This window comes from Oryzias melastigma, linkage group LG14 (assembly GCF_002922805.2).
Source record: "Oryzias melastigma strain HK-1 linkage group LG14, ASM292280v2, whole genome shotgun sequence".
NCBI lineage: Eukaryota > Metazoa > Chordata > Actinopteri > Beloniformes > Adrianichthyidae > Oryzias > Oryzias melastigma.
In genome coordinates, this window is record NC_050525.1 from 12,399,844 (window position 1) to 12,425,176 (window position 25,333).

A 25,333-nucleotide genomic window follows, 5' to 3' on the forward strand; every position below is an offset into this window, starting at 1 on the left:
TGTAGAGGTTACTGGTGGAGTTGATGTTGCTCCGGCAGGTGAGCCTAAAGAAGTTTTGTGATAAAATAGATCCTCTAGACCAATTGTCCCCAATCTATTTCAGGCCATGGACCAGTGGTCTTTTAATTATGATGTATTCCTTTATTCAGCTAAATTGAATAAACCTGTCATTTTTTTGGACATACGTCTACAAGAACATATGGGTCTTTAAAATATGATAAAGAGGTTCCCTTAACCCATAACTATCAAAGTGGAAGCCACAAAATCAGATGCCAACTTCAGCCTTGTCGAACTTTTAAGGTGTTACTGATAAAAACAAAAACAGTCACTAAAACTGGGATTTTCTAAATAAAATCACAAATGTGAATCCACTACTTTAGTAGCAGGGCCCTTGTAGTATTAGACGGCTGGTTGCTGAATATTATAAAGCCACATTTTGATTAAAGACTCCTGGCTTTTGTCTGTTAAATTCAGCTTTCTTTTATTTTGAAGTCAAAGGCTCCTCTTCTGTTTCTGTCTTACTGGCTCTTTTCTGCAGCAATAAACATTCCAAACATGTTTGTTTTTGTTAACTTTACTTGGTTCGGGATGTAAATTTAGCGATTAGTGCAGCCTCTTTAAGAGAGTAGTGGATTTATTTTCAACATGCGACCATGCGATGTGACATGCATTGAGAATGATTAAGATAAGTGGGGAGAATCCAGTAGTTTTCCAAAATAACATTTCAGATTATAACGAAAAAAAGATATAGGTTGTGTGTTTGTGTGTGTGTTTTTTTTTTCTGGAACCAACTTTCCCATGGAACCGTACTGGGTCACAGCCAGGGGTTGGGGAACAATGCAATAGTAGTAGAAATTACTATTGTCACACTTGATGGGCAAGATGGAAAGATGTTCAGTAGGATTCACTTTAAGCTCAACCAATCGCAAACCCAAAACTGATTCGTTGAATGAACCCCATTTTGCTGCTTTTTCTGTAATACTTTGAAAAAGATATGCCATCAAGATGTAATATTTCTAGAAATCCTTGATTTAGATCATTTTGTTTGATTTGTATTGTCATTTAAATGTAAATTACCCCTGTGTTACACATTTTTTCCTGACTGAGGTCATTAACAACATTAACCTTACCCAGGGTCGCCATGTGAAGACAGGCCAGCTGGCCGCCATCAAGGTGATGGATGTCACAGAGGAGGAAGAAGAGGAGATCAAAGCAGAAATCAACATGCTGAAGAAATACAGCCACCACCGCAACATAGCTACATACTATGGTGCCTTTGTCAAGAAGAGTCCACCAGGACACGACGACCAACTTTGGGTCTGTTTACACTTTACCCACTCATCTGCTACTCTAATGGAGCCCTTGTTGATTTGTTTTGGCTGAATACTGTTTGTTTGTAGCTGGTGATGGAGTTCTGCGGGGCGGGGTCAGTGACCGACCTCGTGAAAAACACTAAAGGCAGCTCCCTGAAGGAGGACTGGATTGCTTACATCTGCAGAGAGATCTTGAGGGTGAGAAACCAGTCAAATCAATTATGCTGCTGAGGTCACTGCTCACCAACTGCGTCTGACATCTTCATCTGTAAACCAGGGCCTTTGTCACCTTCACAACCATAAAGTGATCCACAGAGACATCAAAGGCCAAAATGTTCTGCTAACAGAGAATGCAGAGGTCAAGCTTGGTATGTTGAAGTAAAATACACACATAAAATGTGTTCTCATGTAGTATTTTGACACTGATCCCTCTAACTCTCCCCACAGTTGATTTCGGAGTGAGTGCTCAGTTGGATAGAACTGTTGGCCGCAGGAACACCTTCATCGGGACTCCCTACTGGATGGCTCCTGAGGTTATTGCCTGCGACGAAAACCCAGACTCTACCTACGACTTCAGGGTAACTCGAGCCGCTCTCCACAGATACCGTGCTGCAAATCCAAACGACTAATAGTGGTGTTGGTTTTTATTTGTGTGTCCTACAGAGCGATATTTGGTCCTTAGGGATAACAGCCATTGAGATGGCAGAAGGAGCACCTCGTAAGTATTTCTTCCCTTTTGATGTGGAATTACGCATTCTGTCTGCTCAGCAACAGATTATGTTTTACCATGTCAAAGCCTGTCCTGAGAAGCTCATGAATGAGTCTGGTTTGCATATGCAGCCCTGGTGTCTGTACGCTCAGATGGACGGCTGACTCAGTGCAATCCAGGTCGTGTCGTTATGAGCTGACGGTTGGTCTGCAGAGGCTGCTTCTGCAGATACTGCCCTCTCGTCACTTTGGGATTAGATACGAAACCACAAAAACTAGGAAATCCTCACAGAGGCAACGTTTAGAAACAGTAGAATTGATGTGAAAAGTGGCAGGTCGACTTAATGTATTAGTGCATAGTTTAATACCAGAAATCTGTAGCAAAATATCCTTAGATTTTATCCTTTTTGTGGTTTTAACACTTAACTAAAAGTCAAATAAAGTGACTTCACAGGAGACAGCCTGACTTTGGAGTTCAGTTAAATATTAACATTTTCATTTCTAGTGAGATAAAAGCTGCTTTTGATTTTTTTTTTTTCTTAAGCATTTCATTGAGGCAAAGAGAAATCCGGAACTCACAAACATCAATAAGGAGGGTTCCATGTTTGTGATGCTTTGACAGGCCTTTGCTGCTGTTCATATTTGTAGTTCTCTACCTGCAGTTTTATTTGCAGCTCCATTAGGTTCAGACCAGTCGATAGGGTGAGTCACAGCTGAGAAGTCTTTCATTTTACTTTCAGTGCGTCTGATGGGTTGTCAGTCTGTACTGTGAAGCTCAATCCACTCGGGTGTTTTTTGCCGCAGCTAGCTAAATCTCTAAAACCCACTGGATCTTGTCCGAATGTTTCTGTTCTACCATATTCCTGGTCAGCACCAGTGAATGACTGAGTGCCATCTGAAGCCACGCATGCCCACGCCATAGCGGATTTCCCAAGTAATGTGTCCTTTGCACTGTGAGCTGTTTCCTCTCTGGAAAGGATGAATTTATTTCAAAGAATGCTCCTTCGTAACTGTTACTGTCCTTTCAAGACATTTTTTCTCCTTTCAGCAGCTCATTCTGCATCTCTGTGAATGGTTTGCCTTGAGATAAACTGATTTTTTTTTCTCTGATGCCTTTTTTTTTCTTAGTGCCTAATAATAACCTGAAGAGAGGTTTTCACATAACTGAATGGTGTGAAGATTTTTTTTTTATTTCTTTTCAGTAGAAATGGTCAGATCCTTTTGTAAACATGGTGCTAAGAGAAATCCAAAGAGGAAACCGACCATTATTTTATTTTGGGATGCGGACCTACATGAATTAGCATGAACATGAACAAGCATCAGTATTCTCTAATATTAAATTGAAGAAACTCCGCGGTTCTCTGCGAAAGTCCCGCCCCCCGACGCCACGGGAGGGAAACAGTTCAGAGAAGACAGACACGCCCTCACCTGTGAGCAGCCGACCTGAAATACAGCTGGATCAATGTTGATTAATTGGGATTAATTTTTTTCCAGATTTGCGATTAATTAGTTATTTTTTTAATCGATTCCTGGCCCTAATTAAAATATATATGTTATCATAAGATTTTTTTTAGTTACCCTAATAAAGATGTCATAACTGCAGCTGCTGGGAATGACAAGCAGGAGGGCAAACAGGCCGACTGTCAGGCTGATGTTGATGAACTGCTATAAATTATGCAGTGTGCACTTTCTCACTCCATCAGTCGGACTGCTGAACTAGGTTTCTAAAGGGGATTCGTCCCTGTTTTTAGAAGGTTTTTTCAGATTTTCATGAACCAATTTCTTTGTTTATTAAATAATTATTCAAGAAAAGTATACAAAAAGTGTTTTTTTTTTTGAGGAACAAAAGTGTAAAGATTTTTGTGTTATTCACTTTTCCTTAATAAAAAGGAAAAATAAAGATGAAGGAAAAAAATGCAGCACAATATCATGATAACCTATTTTAGTTAGGCTGGACTCCTTTACTTTAAGCAGGCCAGATCAACAAAGGGGGTCATTGTTAGGAAAGTGTTCAAGTTGTGGCTTAAAAAGAACATTATTCTTTTAATATCATCTTTAGCAGCTGATGTAGAATTGTGGTGGTGTTATAATGTTTTTTTTCTAAAAATGTGTTTGTTTCATAGTCTGAAATTTCTATTTTGGTTATTTCATATTACTTTGTCCCAGCCGCTTTGTGGTTTATTTAGATAAAACCCGTCAAACCACATTTTTTTTAACGTCATGACTTGACAGGTAAGATGTTTGAATATGCATTTGGCAAATACAAAGGCTTTAAAGTCCCTCTCCAACTACATATTGTTTTCTATTGTAAAATCATTCCAAGTGGTCTTTAAGTATATTTTTGTCATTTTTAGCCAAAATAAAAAATTATGTCATTTTTTTTTAGACTTATTTTCTGCAGGGCAGCAGAAACTCATTAGAAATTCGCCTTTGAGTGGTGGGCGGGACTGTCACCGGGGAAGTTAGCTTCACTAATTTCCCATCAGCCCTAGTGAAGCAAAAAAAAAAAAAAAACTTTTTTCAGTGGAATGGGCCTTTAAATATGTTCTACTATCTAAAAGATTTTAATGAGTACAAAGTGCCGCTTTTTATTTAAACAGATCAGATCATGCAGTTTTTAAAATAACTTAATGATTATTTCAAAACTTAAAAACACATTTAAGTCACAGCAGACAAATGAGCCCTGATAGGACCTCAATGTTTATGTCAGAACAAACTCTTTAGAAGCAATACAAGAACATATTTGACTCCAGCTTGCTTTTGATTGAATAGAGTAAATTATTAGGCTTTTTTGACACACTTAATGATCTAAACAGCTTTTATCCTTTGGTTTGGCTTAAATGCAACAGCTCAAATAACACCGTGTGCACATCATCATTACTCTGCTTCTTTTTACCTGCTAACCAGACATCATCAAAGCTGCCAACATCCTGTCAGTCCTCCCTAAAATGACTGCATGTCAAATAAAACACATACCCTCATGTGGTTCTTTTGTTTTAGAATGACAGCTTGTGTTTTTTCCTTTTTAAACATGAAAAATGAAGCATTTTGGTAACAAGCTGTGTCTTCAAGAGTGTATAACAGAAACCTGTGTGCTGTAAAACTGAAGATATCCACTCAAGTTTAGCTAGCTACCTACGCCGACAGCAGGGTGACTCACAGTCCTTGCTCTTGCAGTCAGTGTAACAATGAGCCGGAGGCACCAGAAGAGGTTGGATAACAACAACTGGAACTACAGTGCACTGTTTGCTTCAGCATAAAACAAATGTGTAATGGTGGCCCTGCTCACACACCAACCACTCAGACTGGGAATTGCTTTTTGATCAGATTTATCCTGATGTGCTTTTCTCTCTTTCTTTGGTAGTTGTGGATAGCTTTTGTAATCCTCTTTTGTAAATGTCTTTCAGCCTTGTGTGACATGCACCCCATGAGAGCCCTCTTTCTAATTCCAAGGAACCCTCCTCCAAAACTTAAATCAAAGAAATGGTGAGTGAACACTCAGCCTAGAATGTCTCTTCTCCTTACTAGACTGCTGAACCGTTCGGATTTGAGCTGTGGATGAATTCTGCCTGTGAATGAGTGTACCAGGGCGTGTTTGTGTACAGTAGGATATTGACAAATGTATCTAAGACATCTATAGATGATATATTTGTTTTAGTTTGAAACAATAATTAGTAGCTGTGCTGCAATTCTAAATCCAGCAAATGTTGACATTTGTTGGTGTAAAACGAGGTCATGAGTTGAAATCACAAGAGTTTAGGTTTTACGGCATATTACTGACAGTTTATAATAACACTAAGGCTAGCTGTGCCACTAAGAATCTTCATAGTCTACTGAGACAGATAAGCTCTGTTTTGATGGTAAAAAATTATGTTTTCGTCCAACCCTGTGGTTTTTGTTGGCGGGTTCTTAATGTCACAACGGCATTGCATGGAACCTGGACTACTGAGCACCGCATTAAAGTTCTCAATTTCACCGATGAAATCACTCTCAAACAATTGTCTGATTCCACTCTCAGCCACAGTCACAGCTGAGAGGGTGATTGCCCTATTTATTAAGACACACCCACATCAAGAAACTCATAATCACCAAACAAACAGGAAATAAGAACGGATTTCAAAATAAAAGACACAAAAAATACAGGAAGTAACTGGTGTTTGGGATTACATTCCAACAGTTTTGCTCCTCCTTTTCCATTTACCCATAAATGTATTCACTCTGTGGTGGAACAGTATTTAAATGATTTAAATTCTAAACAGTTTTTTTGTTTGAAAAGAATGATTCTTTTAATCATATAGATGCAAAAAAATATCTTTCCACTTTTTTTCTCTTTTTGTTTAAGGGATTTTAAATAGCTATATGACTAAAAAGCACAGAGATGTAAAAAAAATATAGTGTCAACTTTTCCGTTCCTCCCTGCCATATTCCTCTTAAACTTCCCTTTCCTACCAGGTCCAAAAAGTTCATCGACTTTATAGAGGGCTGTCTCGTCAAGACATACACCAGCCGGCCATCCACTGAGCAGCTGCTCAAGCATTCCTTCATCAGGGACCAGCCCACTGAACGGCAGGTCCGAATCCAGCTTAAGGATCACATCGATCGCACGCGCAAGAAGAGAGGGGAGAAGGGTGAGGAAAAAAGAAAATAATTAAGTATTCTAAAACCAGATTGGTGTTTTTTTATTGACTCTCTTTCTGTTTTCTATGAAGAAGAGACAGAGTATGAATACAGCGGCAGTGATGAAGAGGATGAAAACCGTGGCGACGATCGAGAGTCAAGGTCTGCTAACACAAATCAAGTCACTGAGGTTAGAGGAGGTCATCCGTCCTAATGTTTTCCAATTTTTTAGTTCAATCCTCAATGTTCCCGGTGAATCCACGCTGCGCCGGGACTTCCAGCGGCTGCAGCAGGAGAACAAAGAGCGCTCAGAGGCTCACAAGAGACAACAAGCTCAACTGGCAGCTCAGCGGCGGGACACGGAGGAACACAAGAGTAAACTCCTGCACGACCGGCAGAAACGCATCGAAGAGCAGAAGGAACAACGCCGGCGGCTTGAAGAAGTAAAGTCAAACACATTCTTCATGCTTTTTAAGCTAAATCCAAACTCTGTCATCAGATAGGAAAACATTTCAAGTTTAACATCAGACTTGTTCTGCTGAAATTTGAGAAAGCAAACCCAAAATCACTTAAGGCATTATGATACAAAAAGGATGAGACAACTGGATGCAAAAACAGCTTAAAAATTGTCAATTAGATGTTAATCTGTAGCCTTACATTTATGCTGAAATGATGCTTCATGTGTCTGGTTTCCTCACATTATTGCCTTTCCAAAACAAAATTGAATTAATTTTCAGATTCAAATAATTTTAAAGTTTTGACAGTGACAGTTAGATGTGCTTGAGCTGGAGAGCTGATGACATCATTTTTTATTTATTTCGTCTATTTTTTTGTGACATCATCAACACTCCTGTTCCAGAAACTTAGGTTAAGTCAGAAATCATTACTGGCTTTTTTTCATTAATTAAAGTCCTGTCATTGGATTTATTTATATTGTCCACTGTAGAATTTGTAATTTCCAAAACATCCACAGATAAAACATTGAAGAAAATCCCCCTAGCCTTTACTTCTACTTTTTTTTGCTTTATCTTTTGGACCAAACTAGCATTTCTGTTCTCCTTCTACTCTTTGCTGACAGTGAATCTATAATTAACAGCTGAATAGATTTGTGTTTCTCTCCCAGTTCAGAAACCATAATTTCTTCACTGAGAAATATCATTGTTTCAGTGATCTGAGCATAAATTAAGATCTCTGTTTGTCTAACATAAGAAACTGTCACTGATATGTTTGAATTAGAACATCACATCACATCAGGACCCAATAGTCATGTATTAGTCAGGATAAGTCACATCCATTCTCTACTCCTCACTCCCTTTCTGCAGCTCTTTGCAGGGGATAATTTGCTAAAAAGCAGACTGGTTTCCTTTGTATAATTCCTCTTCCCTGTCTCCTCTCTCCCAGCAACAGAGAAAGGAGCGAGAGATGGTGAGGCAGCAAGAAAAAGGTCCCCATCGGAGAATCGACGATATGAGACGGGAAGAAGATAGAAGGATGGCAGAGAGGGAGCAGGTAACCAACCGCAGGGGACATGGAGTCCGTGAGCAGCCAATCACCACAAAGTGTGGGCGTGTCCTCCAACAACACGGCACAAGTTGCTCTGGTGGTGAAATTCCATCAGTGGGTTGCCATGGCAGCAGAGGCCTAAATTAGTGTATTTACTGAGGGGAGAGGTTTTTTTTTTGTGCGGAAGCTCTTGCATCTCTTGCAGGGTCCTCTCAGTCTGCACTCAGAGCACCATCTCCTTTTACTCCTACACACCTCATTTTTGTTTCCTCAGCGCCCCACAAAAGTACAATGCTTCAAATCTCAAAGTCTGCTCTTCTTTATTTAGTCAGAGCTGCAAATATATTCATAAACTAACTTGTGCTCCCTCTTCTAAAAAAGCCTCTGCACCTTTCCCCTGATGTAATTAATAATTACATTATTATCCAAGCACCTCATTCTGCATTTTACAGATTCTGCATAACTCATATCTGCTTCCATCCTCTATTCAAATCACATTCCTGCATTTCTCCTGTCATCACCCTAATGAGCATCGCCTCTGTCTTCTTACCTTCCTGCAGGAGTTTATCAGACATAAGTTAGAAGAAGAGCAGCGGCAGTTAGAAATCCTTCAGCAGCAGTTGCTTCAGGAGCAGGCACTGCTCATGGTAACTACTCCCTAATGTGTTTTTTTACACACAAGCTTGGATGTCTGATTATTTCATTAATAACAATGAATCAGTCAGAACACAAACATGTCCTGTTTAGCATATTTTGCTTCTATGTGAATCTTATGTTTGTATATTTTATCTTCCATAAATAATTTGAAATTAATAAAGATGAACGTCCCTACATTTTCTTAAAGTGTATATTAATGGTTAATCTAGCCAGTAGATTATGGGATGTACATTACTAGTCATGACTGCTGCTCGCATATTATTTCAGATTTTTAAGGCATTTAATGACCTAGATTTCCAGGTGAGTTTGGGCACTTTTCAGCCTTCAGTTGAAGGCTAGATTTGTCGCATTTCCTGTGACTGCACCACTAGTTTCCTACTGTAGAATGTATTTAAGTCATAATTAAGACTGAGGTCTATTTTAGTTTTATAGAGGGGTTATTAACTCAATATGCAGAACACTCGAGGCACTTGAAAGTGCATTCACAGGATTCCTGAGCTTGGCTTCACGGAGGCAGCCCACAGGGTCAGTCACAGGGCAGCCCCCCTGTGGAAACTTTCATGTTCAAAGGCAACATTTTACAACAAAGATCTCCTGATTCTACTACAGTTTACATCCTCAAATCTGCTTTCAACCAGAAACTAACAGACTGATTTTTCTATTTGCAAAGCTTGTTATTTTTTCAGTGAAGTGCATGCAAATAAAAGTCATTCTACTTCAAGTATGATGTAGTTTTGGATTGATGGGACCTAACAAGAATGTGTTAGATACAGATAAGTTCTGTGTAAAGTTACAGGTTCACATCCAAATTGACCCTCATTCTGTTTCACTTTTTTCTACTGGGAGAAAAGGTTTATTATGGTTATTAAGGTTTAAGTATGAAGTTTTTAACACACGCAGTGCTATCTCCGTGTAGCAGGAGTGAAGGCTTAGATGGCATTTCTGGCAGCAGGTGAGTCTCTTCTCTGGCTCCTAGGACTACACTTTGTCACAAATTCAGTTCATAGCTGTTACAGGAAATCTTAACGCACCCAGTTTGGTCTGCAGAAGACTGCATTTTTAGATATCATTACACGTAGAAGAGGAATCTAAAGAATTTACTGGCTTCCTGTAAAGTTGTGGGGTTACTTATTATATTTAAGGACACAATCACTCTAGAGCTAGGGAGCTAAATCTCCAACCAGGCAGATGGCTGCTAAACCCACGGATCTGCAGACACCTGATAGTTGCTGATGAGGTTAATCTCCTTATAATTTGATATAAACTTTGCTGATTAGAAAAACCCATTTAAAGTTTATTGTATGGGGTTTTTTTTCATACTGCAGAAAGTTGAATTTTAACTTGAGGTGTTCAACTATTTTTGTTTGCTAAAGGCAGGAAGTCCTGAGAGCTGGTGACAAAAAAAACAGCTGACTCACCTCATGCCAACCAGCAAAATGATTAACAGAAATGAAGAAATGATATGTTTGCTCCGTGAGATGTTCTGTATCTCTGCAGTACTTTGATTGTTTCCATCTTTGTTCAGGAGTATAAACGCAAACAGCTGGAGGAGCAACGGCAGTCGGAGCGGCTGCAGAGACAGCTGCAGCAGGAGCATGCCTACTTGGTGTCTTTGCAGCAGCAGCAGGACAAGAAGCCGCAGCTTTACCACTACAACAAAAACTTGGAGCCTAACAACAAGCCTAATTGGGCCCGAGAGGTACCAGTGTGGGATCGATTTAAGGCACCTTCATGGCGGCGTGCAGTTGAACTTTATTTTTACTGTCCGGTTCCAGGTGGAGGAGCGGAGTAAGCTCAACAGACAGGGTTCCCCCAAAATCTGCACTACTGTCTCTGACACTAATATCCAGTCGCGCGCTGATTCTATCAGCCAATCAGGATCGGTCCAATCTGCACAGACCCCACCCATGCAGAGGCCAGTAGAACCTCAAGGGGGGCAGAGCAAGGTTTGTGTCTATTGTGAAAATACTACTTTTTCATTTCTGCCTCTTAATTCCTCAGCTGCTTTACCTTTGACACTTTGCTTCTTTTTTCTTTTCCATGTCTGTTTTCACTTTGCTCCCTCATTTAAAAAAAATCTCCTTCAAACCCAAACACAACTGTGTACTCTTCCCCTCTGTGATGTCTTCCTGCGCTCCCACTCGGCTGCACCTCCCTCCCGGTCTTCTGCAGTTTCAGATGGCTCACTTGGTTCCTTTAAAGCCTTACGCTGCCCCTGTTCCTCGCTCTCAGTCCCTCTGTGACCAGCCCACTAAGAACATGTCCGCATTCCCCACTCAGGATCCTTCCCTCATCCCCACACCTCGCCCCATCCACTCCAGAGAGCTCGTACGCCAGAACTCCGACCCCACCTCTGAAACCCCGGCACCACTTGCACATCAGATCAGGGAGGATCGAGGCCCCTGGATCCGTTTGCCAGATGTAGAGCTTCCTCCAAAGGTAGCATCTGCTTAGCGGTTTCAACTGACAGGAATCTTCTCTCAATCCCCAAACAGTTTTTGCACTTTTTTCTAACTAAGGTATTGTCGGTAAAGACTGGTTTCATGTCTAAAAATATTGTCTTCAGGTCCCTCAGAGGACAGCATCCATCGCTACAGCTCTTAATACCAACTTGACCTCTGGTATTAGGCACCCAGTGAGAGCCAGGTACTGAAATAATTACATTGATCTCTATCAATTTTAACGCCCCTCTAAATGGCAACTTGAGATTATTGTGTGCTCATGTCAGCAATCCAGACCTCAGCCGTAACGACCGCTGGGAGAGAGGCGACAGCATGAGCATCATTTCCAATCTGCCGCAGACCGGCTCTCTGGAGAGGCATCGCATCCTCAGTGAGTCGCTGCTCCCCCACAGCTCTTCCCTCTCTGAATCAGAACTTCTCTCTTAAAGCGTTCTGGATTTTGTTTTCTTTTCAAGGTTCCTCTAAAATGGATTCGCCCATGCTTTCTCATGAAAGCCGCCATAGGCCAGGAGAATCTCGTACTTCCTCTCGCCCCGGGCGCCCCGCTGTGAGTGCAGCATTACATAGATAATGTGTCAATGTTTCTTTACTCATGAAATTAACAAATGGTTGCATATTATACATTAACAGCTTTAATCTATTTGAAACCTATGTTATACATATTGCATTTGGGGTGGTTTCTTTTTAAATTAGAGCCCTTTTTTCCTTTATTGTGACAGAAACTCCCAATGGTACGACAGAAAACTGTTTTTTTAAATGTACATTTTTTATGTTTCTTCCTTTGAAGTCTGAGCTCCACAGAAGCTCATATTACATTTATTTTGTTCTGCGGTGAAAGCCACAAAAATCACAAATAAAGACAAAGGTATCAAATGCTCATGTAAATTAGATGTGAAAATAAAGATGAATTAAAAATTATTTGACAAATTTTATTTTCTGAGTAAAATAAAACATCCTTTTGCTATTTTGGTGAATTTTTCAAGAAAAAAAAAGACTAAAATTGAATGTAAAAGAAAATTTTGCAAAGTAAAACTAGAAATGATTAAAAGAACTTTAATATACCTGAATCAAATCTCTTAAAAACTAAACGTCATGAGCTCAATCATCATTTGTTGTGTGAACTTTTACTTTTGCAGCAGAAATAAATGTCATTTCCGTCTTCAAAAACCTACACAGGAAGCCCCGCCCTCTCATCCCTGTTTAGTGATGTGCCGCCAAACCATGAATCACACCCTCTGCCCGTCTGCTCGTCTTGAAGCTTTAGTCTGGACATTCAGACACGAGTTTGTCTGTCAGCAGTGTGTAATGTTTGTATTCATAGCTGTTGAGGTTTAGTCGAAAATCATTGTCAAAGAAATGCATCACAATAAGAGAAAAAATATCATTGTAGATGACTGCTGCCAGTTAAATAACATCACTAACATCATTTTGGAGGATATTAATCTTATATTGGCTCTATCTATTCTGTATGCTTTCCAGAGTAAAATATCAATTAAGTTTTGTTTTACTTACAGACAAAAGCTGCAGAAAACAAGTTTAAGTTGTATGTAATGGTTGAAGTCTACTCAAACATGACATATTTGCTTACTATAAGACATAAGTGAGTGCAGTTCATGCTGCAGTAAGACATATTACTTTTTAGGAATTTTCATAAATAAACATGTTTATTTCTTCTTTATTCACTCTGCAATTATTATTTCACTTTGGATCCCTTTTGAATTTTTAATTAATTTCATTTTTGATATGTTGGTGTTCTTTTCAGCTTTCTATGAATAATTAATGCTAAACAAACGTTTTTTTGATAAAAATCAATTAAAGTTTGAACATTATAACACAACTATCAAATGTAATAAATACTTAATAGCTTTTATCGCTACTCCTAACAGTTCACTTGCTGGTATATCTTTATCTAAGTTTGTCCATTATGTGTATGACTTTCACTCATCTTATGTAAAAAATGAACAAGGAAAAAAAGTGGACATAAAATATCTCGTGTTTTATGTTATTATTTTAGCACTAATAATGCTGTTTATCTCAGTTTGGATATCACTTTATTATTACAACAAACACTGGTGTCTTTGCTCCTCATGTTTCTCCCTTTTTTCTTAAATCTTTGATGATTTTTACCTTGAATATGCAGAGTTACAAGAGGGCTATAGGGGAGGTTAGTAAGTCTGGCCTCTCTTGGTGTATGTTGTTGTGTGTTCATGCATGAATTTATGTTGTGCTACTTGACCTTGTGATGCTAATAACAGGTGAATGGCATGCTACACAGTGTTCTCATTTATCATTTTACTGGTGTTGAAGTAATTTACATTCAGTGGATTTAAGGCCTGCACTCCTCGTCCGTTTGGTTCACTTGCATTGAGTCTCCTTTCAAGCAGATTGTTGTTTGTAATGTTTTGTCTTACATCTATTTCTGTTGTTTTTATGTGAATTTATTTAATAAACTGTATTGAATGTGTCTGCAGGACCACGGCCTGTATGCCAAGGAGCGCGCTGAAGAGCCCCCGAGGCCCCCGGTGAAGGCCAACGACTACTCCTCTTCCTCAGAGAGCAGCGAGAGTAGTGAAGAAAGTGAGAGCGGTGAAGGAGCCGAGGAGGAAGAAAGTCCAACAGATCGGTAACACGTCATTTATAATGTGATCAAGTCACAAAGCAACTCAACCGTTATAGCATTTCTTTTGAAAGATTGTCCTCTTTTTTTCATAGTCTGCAGTTCAAAGGGTTTGACACCCAAAGGTCTGTTTGTGTTTTTCGTTTCAGCCACAGAGACGCAGACACTGACTCAGTCAACACCATGGTTGTTCATGAAGACGAGGCTGAGGGGGGAGAAGGAGATGAAGCTGGAGGATATGGGGATCAGACCATGCTGGTGCAGAGAGTGAGTCATCTTTATGCGCAGTGATAAATAAAATGTGTTATGCTATGATGGAAATCAGGCTATAACAGAACAATAAAACATGTACTAAACATTTCTGCATTTTCTGTACAAAAATGTCTTCGATTAGTGGGGAAAAAATGGGTAAACATGTACTGATAGCTACAATGCTCTCATACTCAAGGACCAACTGCACCATTGTTAAACTGTTCAATGTTACCTTCGATTTTACATTCTGCATTACAAATCTGTTTTTTTTTTTATGAAAAAGAAGTTTGAGTTTTTTGTTTTTTACACATTTTTCAGGTCTAAAGAAACCCATTTAGTTTCTAAGACCTAATATCTTTGAGATATTTGCAGACCTTAAAATAAAAGTTTGGGTTTTTAGATGGCTTATGAAACTACAGAAGCATCTCTGACCTTCAACATTTATATCCATCTTTGTACATAAACATGTGACCAAATCTTCCTGGTTTGACTCCTTTTTCAACAATGTGTTACACTTTGTAACAATGTGTTACACTTTAATGTACTGAGTTCATTTCCAATTAAAAATGGTCAATACTCTGAAATTTAGGACTGTTATCTTAGAATACTGTTTCCAGTAAGCAGATCTTTAGCAGCGATTCATTAAATTTTGCAGCATTATTCACATTTTCTGAGACATGATTTCATTTATACGGATTCAAATTAAGATAGTTGTCCTTTCATTTGTTTATTTTTTAATTATGTTTATCATATGCTTGGGTGATCTCATGTCCTATATGTTTAGGTTTTGTTAGTTTAAGCCCCATTTAATATAATAATTAACCTATAAAAAAACAAAAAAAAAAAAAACACTTTTGAATTTTTTAGAGGTTTCCATCCCCCCAAAAAATCCTCAGTGGTTTAGTCTTCTTCATGCAGATCAATACAGCTGTTTTAAAAAGAAACACGTTTTGCAAATTAACTTCAGACGTTTATATTTTGTTATGGAAAATGTCTTTTTGCAAAAATGTATCTTTTATAACTAGAAATATAAATTCCATAATAAAAGGAAATGTCATTTCTTTAGTGAAATTTACCAAGTTAAACAAATAAAATGCATCCATAATATATATATATATTTAATTGAAATTAATAATTTAAATAATTTAAATGCAAAACTGACCTATTCTAATGTATCACTTTGCAATTTTTGCGAAGCAGCCCAGAAGTTCCTATAGATATTTCTGTAAATGATTATCCTAGATTTAGGTCAGTGATGTTACTCCGTGTGTGTCTTTGCAGACCCCAGAGAAGAGGAATCACAATGGTTACACAAATTTGCCAGATGTGGTGCAGCCTTCCCATTCCCCCACTGACTCAGCCTCTCACTCTTCTCCAGGGAAGGACTCAGTTTATGACGTAAGTTTACTGATTCTAAGTTTGTCCGTCCCACATTTCAGTTCTATTTTTATATGGATTATGTATGCCATCACTTTTCCATAAAATCTACAGATTAGTGGTCATGTACACATCTATTTAAATATCTTTTTTGAAAATATTTCCGATTGAATGTTGACTTGAATAAAACGATGAACTAATTTAGCTGCTTTCCTCCACCAGTATCAGTCCAGAGGTTTGGTAAAAGCCTCAGGAAAATCTTCCTTCACCACTTTTGTGGATCTTGGCATGTACCAATCACCTGGTACAGGGGATACCATGTCTATCAGTGGTGAGTCAGAAGGTCATACGCTCGGAACAAGTGAACTTTAACCCCTGAAAGCTCGAAAATACCCATAGTTCTGGTTGTTATTGTTATTTAGTTTAGTTTAGTGTGCTAAACAAGGTCTTGTTTATTTAAAATATTGGAATTTGAGTAAGTTATTGAGTTCTATTTGACCCTAAAAATGTGAAACACTGATGAATTAAAAGTTACCATTTAATTCATGTCTCTGTGTTAGGATGTTGGTTAAAAAAAGCAGTCAACTGAATTTGGTTGATCTTATAGCAGCTGAAGCTTGTTAGAAGGATCCAAATATTGTTTCCGTTCCAGAAATTTTACAGACTTGTCTCTGTATTGTTTTCTTCTTTTGTATTTTCCCTCTTGCTAGAATTCCATGTTCTTTCCCCTCTGTTTCCAGACTCCAGGTTCGAGCAGCTAAAGATGGAGGTCAGGAAAGGGTCTATGGTTAATGTGAATCCCACCAACACACGGCCCCCAAATGACACACCAGAGATCCGCAAATACAAGAAGAAGTTCAACTCTGAGATCCTGTGTGCTGCACTATGGGGTGAGAACAGATTTGATGGGCGTGCGTAATTTCAAAGTCAGAAGTTTAAATATAAATGTAATTGAAAAAAATAGTTTTTCGAGATGTAAATATTCACATAGTATTTAAAAATTCTCGTCATTTTTCCTGAAATTATGAAATTTTTATGCATTTTATAGAACATTTTTACAGCACTGTTGAGTCTGCACCAGAATCTATTCTCCCAGAGAAAACAAACAAACTTTCTGTCTAAAAATGAGGTACTATTTCACTTCCAAGGGAACATTGGTATGGTTCACCTAAAGTGAATGCGAGGTTAGAGCAGAAAGCGAAGCAAAGCACCACCGCAGAGTTAGAAAAGCATGTTGAAACTGTCCACAGTATGAAAAGAAACGCAACTCACAAACGGGCAAAAAATGTGTTTTAGTAAAGAGGTAGTTTGCAGTATAGTAAAGTCAGAATTGTGTTCATTGAGGTGCTTTGACCCAGTCGGGCTATTCTAAAAGCAAGGATTTGACTGAAACTGTCAGAGGGATTTTCCTTTTTTCCTTTCATAGTCGGTGCTCGCTTTGGGTTGATCAGCTGTTATCTTGTTACATTTCCAGAGGATTTGTTTTGCTTTAGTGTAAAAGCAGATGGAACCAACTGAGAGGCTGAAAACCTTTGGTACTCCCTATTAGAAGCAGATCCACACAAATATTTTAGTGAGAAAACAGTGGTTGTGCTCTTTACTAGGGTGGTTTAGACAGAGCTGTGCAGACATACTGCCTTTATACTGTGTTTTTATGGTATTTTTTTGCACACCATGTCATACTCTTTTTGGAATATGTCAAGAAGTGTTAACTTTTGAAGAGGGAACAGAAAACACCTCCTTTGAAATTCCGCTCCAATCATCTTTTGATTTATTATAAAGGTGTTACTATGGGTCTTTTAATTATTAGAAGTAGTGGTTAATTTAACATTTGCCTCTGAGATGTCAGGAGGACCAATTTTCCAATTACTTTTGTTTCATCTGCTCCTGATTCAAAACTATTTGAACAAAAACAAATACTGAGAAACACAGTTTTAATCTTAATTTTCCTTATACGTGTCCTTCACATGAGAAAAAAATGTCACAAGAACAAATAAAAAATAAAAAAAACAGGATTTTTATCAAAGTGGTTCTTCTTGTTATGACTCCAGCAGACATTTGGCTACAAATGTCAACATGAATGTGGAAAAACAAAGTAATTTAGATAAAATTAGCATTTATGGTTATAATACATTATTTTTTGTCAAATACTGTAAAAAAAAAATTTGAAACCAGTTTTTGGACATTTTAAAGCTAAGGGATTCAACTGCACCTGTTCATTAGAAGACCCCACCTCAGTTTGGGTGCAAATTTAATTGAATTTATATTTTTTTTTACATTAAAGTCAATGAGAACAGCAGTAATCTAAATCGATAAAAAACACCCACTTTTGTCTCCAGGTGTTAACTTGTTAGTGGGAACAGAAAACGGCCTGAAGCTGCTGGACCGAAGCGGCCAAGGAAAAGTTTACCCGCTCATCAACTCTCGCAGGTTCCAACAAATGGACGTCTTGGAGGGCCTCAACCTTTTGATCACTATATCTGGTGATAACTCCTGCTCATAGCTCTCACTTTAATTAGTTGCATTTGTTTTTGTAGAGTATAAGTCAAACAAATCTGTTTTTTGGGACTGTAACTTAATCAAAACAGTAAAACATGTTAAGGAATTGTAAGTTAATACATATTTTGTTGTGTAAATTAACACCCTCTGACTGTTTAAAGAATTTTTGTATCCCAATATTTAGTACTTCTATTAATATTACCCTTTTGCATCAATGAAGGCAAGAAAAACAAGGTGCGTGTCTATTACCTGGCCTGGCTGAGGAATAAGATCCTTCACAATGACCCTGAGGTTGAAAAGAAGCAGGGTTGGACCACTGTGGGGGAGATGGAGGGGTGTGTGCACTACAAAGTGGGTGAGGGACATATGTTTTATCTACTAGCTTTATCTCCTCAGATGTTTGGATGGATGAGTTGCTAAATATTTGATGACAAGTGTCTAATGCCGAACTCTCTGTTCAGTGAAATACGAGCGGATCAAGTTCCTGGTGATCGCTTTAAAGAACGCCGTGGAAGTGTACGCTTGGGCTCCCAAACCTTATCACAAATTCATGGCCTTCAAAGTGAGTCTCTTCTTTCACCGTTAGGTGACAGCAGTTTAAGCTAATCAGTGGGAAGTATATTATATTTCTCATTATCTCAGTTTTTCTTAACCCCTTCTCTTCTTTGAACTAGTCTTTTGCAGACCTGCCGCACAGGCCTGTCCTGGTTGACCTGACGGTGGAGGAAGGTCAGAGGTTGAAGGTCATCTATGGCTCTTGCGCAGGCTTCCATGCTATTGATGTGGACTCTGGAAACAATTATGATATCTACATCCCAGTTCATGTAAGCTGCAGAGCTGCAGGTCTTCATCATTTGGGGAGACTGACACGACCTAACCCTGCTCCGCTTCTGGCTTAAAAACAGATCCAAAGCCATGTGATCCCGCACGCCATCGTCTTCCTGCCCAACTCAGACGGCATGGAGATGCTGCTGTGCTACGAGGATGAAGGCGTTTACGTCAACACGTACGGACGCATCATCAAGGACGTGGTCCTGCAGTGGGGCGAGATGCCCACCTCTGTTGGTACGCTTCAAAGCCGTGTTTCTGAGCAATTAGTGTAATCTTTATTATTTCAATACTCTTTCTTTGCTAATAACATGTCTTACTCTGTAGCGCACATCTGCTCGAATCAGATCATGGGCTGGGGGGAGAAAGCCATTGAGATCCGCTCTGTGGAGACCGGTCACCTGGATGGAGTCTTCATGCACAAACGAGCTCAAAGGTTGAAGTTCCTTTGTGAGAGAAACGATAAGGTATGGGATTTGTGAGGTTTGATGCTTTCACCTGTTCTAGAATATTCTCTTCTAAACTTCATGAAGACATTATTTGTTTAATTATTTTACACCAATTGGAAAAGGAGTGCATAAAAGCTGAGTGAATATTTTTTAGTGATTCTGCCACCTGGACATAACCGCCCCCCTTCTCTTCCCTGAGAGCGTTCTGTTTACGTGCTTTTTACATCCCCTCACTCCCCAACCTTACTTAACCAGTGCATCAAATATGACACGCAATAGTGGAGCTATCCAGCTGTATAGTTTTAATCCAGATGCCAGCTCAGGTGAGGAAAAGGAATGGATCTGTTGGTCTGCAAGTGGATGCATTGAGTGAAGCATGGAGCTTGTGTTCCTCCCAGAGTCTTTTCTACATCATAATTACACTCTTTTTAAACAGTATTTTTTCATCTGCTTCTTATTCACAATGATTTAAATTAAGAAGTACTCAGAAATGCAATTTTAAGCTTAATTTTTTTTCCACAATATTCATCAGAGTGGGTCTTTAAAGCATAAAAGATCTAGGTTCAAACCCTGATTATTTGTTTAGAGTTTGAATGTTTTCCTTATACATGAGTGTTTTTTTTCCACTTCACTTCTACATGCTTCACTTGAACCTTAAGAGCACATATTATTGGACCTGTGATGGACCAATACACTGTCTGGTATGAACCCCACATTCACCCTGAGTAGCCGAGATAGGCCCATGTTACCCTGTTCAGAACCAAGACGGAATAGTAGATGGATGGACGGTTTTCTTTAGCATCTCCCCCTGTTTGGTGTAAATATATAAACCAGAATTTTTATAGAGCAAAATGCTGATCATTTTCACATTTTTTGCCCCAAATAGTCATTATTTAAAAGCTTTGTGTTCAGAAAATAGTCCTAATTTAACAAGATGAGAAAAAAAATGCAACGAAAAAAGCAAAAATGATCTAACTCCAATATATAATTGTTTATTTTTTTTCTTCTTATGCTTATATCCAAAATCCAAAATGGTTGTGTGTAACTCCAAACACTCCTCATAAATTGCAACAACAACTGAATCTTCTTGCATGTCCTACAAGGTTGTGCCGTAGCATCACAGTCGCTGGATTTAATTCTGACAGATAATCCCTGGTGGGATTTGATGAAGAGATTTGGAGCAGACAAACCTGAGAATATCAGTGGACTGAGGAAAATTGCCCGAGAGGAATGGATGAGCGGTTTTTTAGGCAGGAAAAACAAAAGGTTATTTTGAGATTGTCCGAAATATCCGTATCCCCCTGGGATGTTGCAAAGCAGAAAAAAGAGAAATTTTTTGTGGTTTCCAAAACAGAAAGTCTCCTCCATGCCATCAAACACATTTGTTTTTTGTTAGAAAGTCGTCTGTTGATTCGTTAATAAAGCTCTCAAAGGTAATGTCCTTAAGGAACATGTGTCACTTTGTATTTTGTTGAGTGAAAAATCTAAAGTACTTCTGTGCTTTTTTGATTGTTTCTGACATGGTTGTGCTTGTTGTGTCTGTGCTGCTCCTCAGGTGTTCTTTGCTTCGGTGCGTTCAGGCGGCAGCAGCCAGGTGTACTTCATGACTCTGAACAGAAACTGCATCATGAACTGGTGAAGGAACAGCTGCTCCGGTCTGGAGCCCAGCCGGGTCGGGAGGACGAGTGCATCTGAATTTACGCATGTGAACGCCACTCTCCCTCTTTCTTCTATAGCTTGTCCAACACACACACACGTGTAAACACACACACACACACATCTCTGAATCCATTCCAGCCAACACTCCTTAAGATGCAGCTTCTGCAGAGGCAGACGCTCTCCCCAGAGTCCTCATGAAACATTGCTGATAGCTTATTAACATCCATTACTTTGTACTGTGTGTACATAAATAATATATATATACATATATTCCTGCTTGGTTTACTTTTCTTTGTTAGATCCGTGTTCAGTCGTAGCTATTTAGTTTTCAATTGTGAAGTCTGTTAACATTCCATGACGGCTCGACATTGCATTTTGGCAAAGGCGTTCTTTACAAATACTGTATGTCGAAATGAGATAGCGAGTAGACGGCACCTCCGATTTAGCCGCTGTTTACAGGGACATGAGGTAGAAAAGAAAAATACTGCTGGAACGCCCATGTGCTGCAGGCTGCAGCCGCTCTGAGCGCATTACAAAGACTCAACGTAAGGTCTTAGTAGACATATTACAAATTGTGGATGTATCATAAAATGATGTAAAAGTCCAGGTACTGTAGCTTGGCTTGTATCTTTTCAGTTTTCTATCTATCTAAACTGTAAGCTTTAGTCTTGCTTTCTAGTTTCTGACATGAACGAACCCCCAATCAGAGCTTTGAAGTCTTCATTATAAGAATTATAAGATTATAAGTCCCACAGGTTAGGAAAAACCAAAAAACTGTCAAGACTCATATCTAAACACATTGCTTTCATAGAGTTCTGAAACATAGAAATTTGATATTATATGTAGTGATGACGTATTTGCAGAAGCCTTCTGGCTTTCTTGATTTTACTGTACTTGCATCACAAGCACACAGCTATATATATATTTCAGAGTGGTGGAGTTGAGGAGGAACTTATTGTGTTTGTGCAGTCATTATTGAGAGAACGGTGGCACACAGGGGTCTGCTCGACCTATTAACTTCTTGAACTCGTTTGTTGCATTTCTATGTCGGAAGTGTCCGTCCCTGGAATGGCAGCAGAACCGCTCTCTCAATGCTGCCATTTGTATTCTTCAGAAGTTTTTGAGAAAGCTCATCAGTCTTTATCTTTCACATTCTGCCAAAGTTCACAGTATATTTTGCAAATAAGTGGAAGTCAGGGCCAAAGGAAGAAGAGCAGACGGAATGATCCTTCAGATTAATAATCAGAGCTTCTTTCTAACTTTAAAATCCAAAACTTTAACATTTTTTTTATCGTTTGCTCTCAAGAGCCTCCTTTAAATAAAGTTAGATGTACAAAAACTGACACAAACTCTTCTTGTACAAAAACTAAATTGATGTGTATTTTTATTTTAAAGTTTACATTTATTTTTCCCTCATTGCTAAAACAAAAAGTCCTTGGAAAATGAGAAAGATTAGTGATCTTAGTAGATCAATAGATAAATCAATACATTTTAAGCAAATATCTTTTGAGTTATCCAAACCGTACTGTCTTTTTTTCAAGTGGAGATCAAGATTTTATAGTCAGAATAATAAAACATAGGCGAGCATTGAAAGCACTTTCATTTGAGCAAAAACACACACTCGGTTGTGCATGTTAGACATCGATAAGACGATGTCATTGTGTGTGGAAGGTGGTGTTCCCGTCCGAATGAATATCTGTTCTGTGCCATGACCTTCAGTACAGGTTTCTCAAAAACAATCCACTTCACGTGGGTTTTTTTTTAAATCAATCTGCCATGTTTACAGTCAAAGCAGTGCCTTGAAGTTGGGAAGCCGAGAGGTTTCAGGAAAGGTCATGAGCCCCCCCCTCCACCTCCTTTACCAACCCTTCAAATGTCTTACTCGGCACAACCGTTCACTCCCTCGTTAGGATGAGCAATCGGTTAAGTGCACTTAAGAGAAAAAAGTAACCTTCCCGTGAATGAGCTCCTTTGTGGCGTTTAACCTAAACTGAAAAACCAGACCTGTGTCCCGTTAGAAAGTAGCAATAACAACGATGATGACGCGTCACTGTCGTCCTGGCGACGTGTTGAAGATCCTCTCGCAGAAAAAAAAGCCATGTTTGTGTTTGAAAATTCCTGCGCGCACATTGAATGAAACTGCGTGTGATGCCTGCTCAGATTATACAGCTTCATAGTGCACAGATTAAAATAAGTGCTTGTTCTTCAATGGTGTTGATTGTGCTAATCTTGTGGTGGGGAGAGTAGTTAGAAATATTCTGAGAAGCCTATTTTCTGAAATATGTAAATGAGTCTATATTGAGAAATCAAAGTGAATGTACATCTACGACAGATTTGTATTTATATAAAAGTATGTTCCACGCCAATAACCCAAGCACAATGTCCAAGCTGAAACCGGGTCTCGGATTCTATACACTTTATTTTGCTCTTTTAGCTTTATTTGATCAGCTGTGAAGCTCGTCGGGGTGAAAACTAGCTGCTGTGGACGTTCAGAACGGAAATATAGTCTTTAGCGGAGGAGGTCTTTCATATTCTCAGGTGATCCTCAGGAGAGGGGTGATGGAGCCTTTGTCCAGATCTACAAAAACGTATATTAAATTAAAAAAAAAGACTGTCAACTATGAGTAATCAGTAGGTATGTCTGTTGACAGGCTTTGCAGCCAGAAACAGAATCAAATTTGTGAGGCTGATCTGCAAACTAACCATCATCAATCAAAGTTAAGCTATAATTAAGTTATAATATATACCAAAATATGTTTTACGGAAGAATAAAGTATATAAATGATTACATATTATTCTTTTAGGTTCATCTTTTGCCTCATATAGCCTAAAAAATGGCTTTTATTTTAGATTTCCCTTAAAGCACCTTTAGTGACCTAAGCCTTGGTAACAGTTGAGTGGCTGTAAAGGCCTGCCGGTCCATCATCAGTGAAGGGACGCTGTCGGGTTGCAGGCTTACAGCTTTGCGCTGTGAATAAAGACTATATTTTAGTTTCATAAGCAATACAAGCATTCGAACAAATCAAGAGCCGCGCTTGCAGGTAGTGGCTTTGGTGGAGAAATGTAGGCCGGGTGGTGTGACTTTAGTTTTCTTCTCTTAATTTGTAGTCATCAAAAACATGTGCTTTTAAAGTGAATTCTCAATCTGCCTTCATAATCTGTATGAAATGACGGGTGGATGATGTAACGAGGCACTTTTCTGTCACAGCTTACATTGTAGTTTGTTTTAAACGGTCTAGCAGCTACAGCTAGAAGTGAAGCAGATCAAAACTTGGTGAGGTTTTTTTTTTTGATCTTATGGCAGAAGTATAACATCTTTTATTTCTTTAGAACATTTTGTTTTTATATTCTTCTTCTTTAATAGTTTTACAATGTTTTCACGTGCGCGCGCCTGTCTGTGTTACTTGTGAAGTTTAACTCCAGATTGTATTTCATAAACTTTAAAATTTGAAGATTGTTGAATGAATTCATGTCTTAATAAAGATTGTTTGAAAAATAAAATGACTCAATCTCATTTTTTTATTCTGTTAAGAACTTCTGCTATATTATATTTAATTTAACATTTCAAAAAATACTTTTGTGCCTCTCACAATCATAAAAGTAAATTCATGTAAAATGAAAAAAAGGAACTTCAGCTCTTTCCCACGCTTAAGTCTGGAGTCTCTGATCTTCTGTACTCCATAGGATCTTTGGGTTCGGGTCGGAAGAGTTTGACATCAACAAGAACTTGAGCAGATGACAAGGTTCAAACACTTGAAGGGACTTGATTTTTGTAGATTGCCTCTTTTCTTCTAAATTCTTGGATCTGGACAACTGGATCTGACATACAAACTTGGAAAAGCTTGTATCTAAGGACAACAATCCAGTTCTGTTTGTTCGCAGGGTGGACACAGTTCTGGTGTCACACAGGAAACAACTAAAGGTCATGTTCTGCTCAAGAGATTCCTTTAAAGCTCTAATCCCAGTAGTTGTCCACTAACTTTCCAAATTCTTAAATTGATTGTTTTGGGTGAAACGTTTCCTTTTATTCAATTTTCTATTATTGAGTTTGGAAACAGTACTCTGTGAACAACTAGCTTCTTTGGCAACAATGTGTCGTCTAAACTTCCTGTGCAGAATGACACTGATTGTCTTCTAATCCAGCAGTTCTCCTCATGAATGTGTAGTTTTTGATCTGAACTGAAAGACATTTTAGAGGCCCAAAAACATCAGCATGCTTTATATATATTATTTTTACAGTGCAACACAATGATTTACCAATGTTTTCTTGTTTTTAGAGACTCAGTTTGAGTCTTCATTACCTGAAAATCACAATGAAAACTAGACATATAGCATTACCGGCGACAATGCAAGTTTGAAGCTGAATGTGGCCGCTGAAAATGCTGAAGTTAA

The 25,333-nt window shown here is 38.6% G+C and overlaps 1 protein-coding gene across 2 annotated transcripts in view; it reads left to right on the plus strand.

Moving 5' to 3' along the window:
- mink1 (misshapen-like kinase 1) overlaps positions 1-24,442 on the plus strand; it is a 29,612-nt gene extending 5,170 nt beyond the window's left edge. The window contains exons 4-32 of one of the 2 annotated variants that reach the window (XM_024265732.2): positions 1,135-1,317; positions 1,401-1,511; positions 1,591-1,681; positions 1,761-1,891; positions 1,977-2,031; positions 5,429-5,507; positions 6,474-6,649; positions 6,731-6,800; positions 6,871-7,081; positions 8,040-8,147; positions 10,324-10,497; positions 10,574-10,744; positions 10,971-11,237; positions 11,365-11,444; positions 11,527-11,630; positions 11,716-11,807; positions 13,401-13,424; positions 13,732-13,883; positions 14,027-14,144; positions 15,411-15,527; positions 15,729-15,837; positions 16,247-16,396; positions 17,846-17,989; positions 18,226-18,360; positions 18,467-18,567; positions 18,680-18,829; positions 18,911-19,070; positions 19,161-19,300; positions 20,838-24,442. In XM_024265732.2, the coding sequence (XP_024121500.1) occupies positions 1,135-1,317; positions 1,401-1,511; positions 1,591-1,681; positions 1,761-1,891; positions 1,977-2,031; positions 5,429-5,507; positions 6,474-6,649; positions 6,731-6,800; positions 6,871-7,081; positions 8,040-8,147; positions 10,324-10,497; positions 10,574-10,744; positions 10,971-11,237; positions 11,365-11,444; positions 11,527-11,630; positions 11,716-11,807; positions 13,401-13,424; positions 13,732-13,883; positions 14,027-14,144; positions 15,411-15,527; positions 15,729-15,837; positions 16,247-16,396; positions 17,846-17,989; positions 18,226-18,360; positions 18,467-18,567; positions 18,680-18,829; positions 18,911-19,070; positions 19,161-19,300; positions 20,838-20,921 (3,687 nt within the window). In that variant the 3' untranslated portion in view covers positions 20,922-24,442. The remainder of the gene's footprint in view (positions 1-1,134; positions 1,318-1,400; positions 1,512-1,590; positions 1,682-1,760; positions 1,892-1,976; positions 2,032-5,428; positions 5,508-6,473; positions 6,650-6,730; positions 6,801-6,870; positions 7,082-8,039; positions 8,148-10,323; positions 10,498-10,573; positions 10,745-10,970; positions 11,238-11,364; positions 11,445-11,526; positions 11,631-11,715; positions 11,808-13,400; positions 13,425-13,731; positions 13,884-14,026; positions 14,145-15,410; positions 15,528-15,728; positions 15,838-16,246; positions 16,397-17,845; positions 17,990-18,225; positions 18,361-18,466; positions 18,568-18,679; positions 18,830-18,910; positions 19,071-19,160; positions 19,301-20,837) is intronic. The other variant, XM_024265733.2, reaches the window with a different exon arrangement.
- The last annotated feature ends 891 nt before the right edge of the window (positions 24,443-25,333 follow it).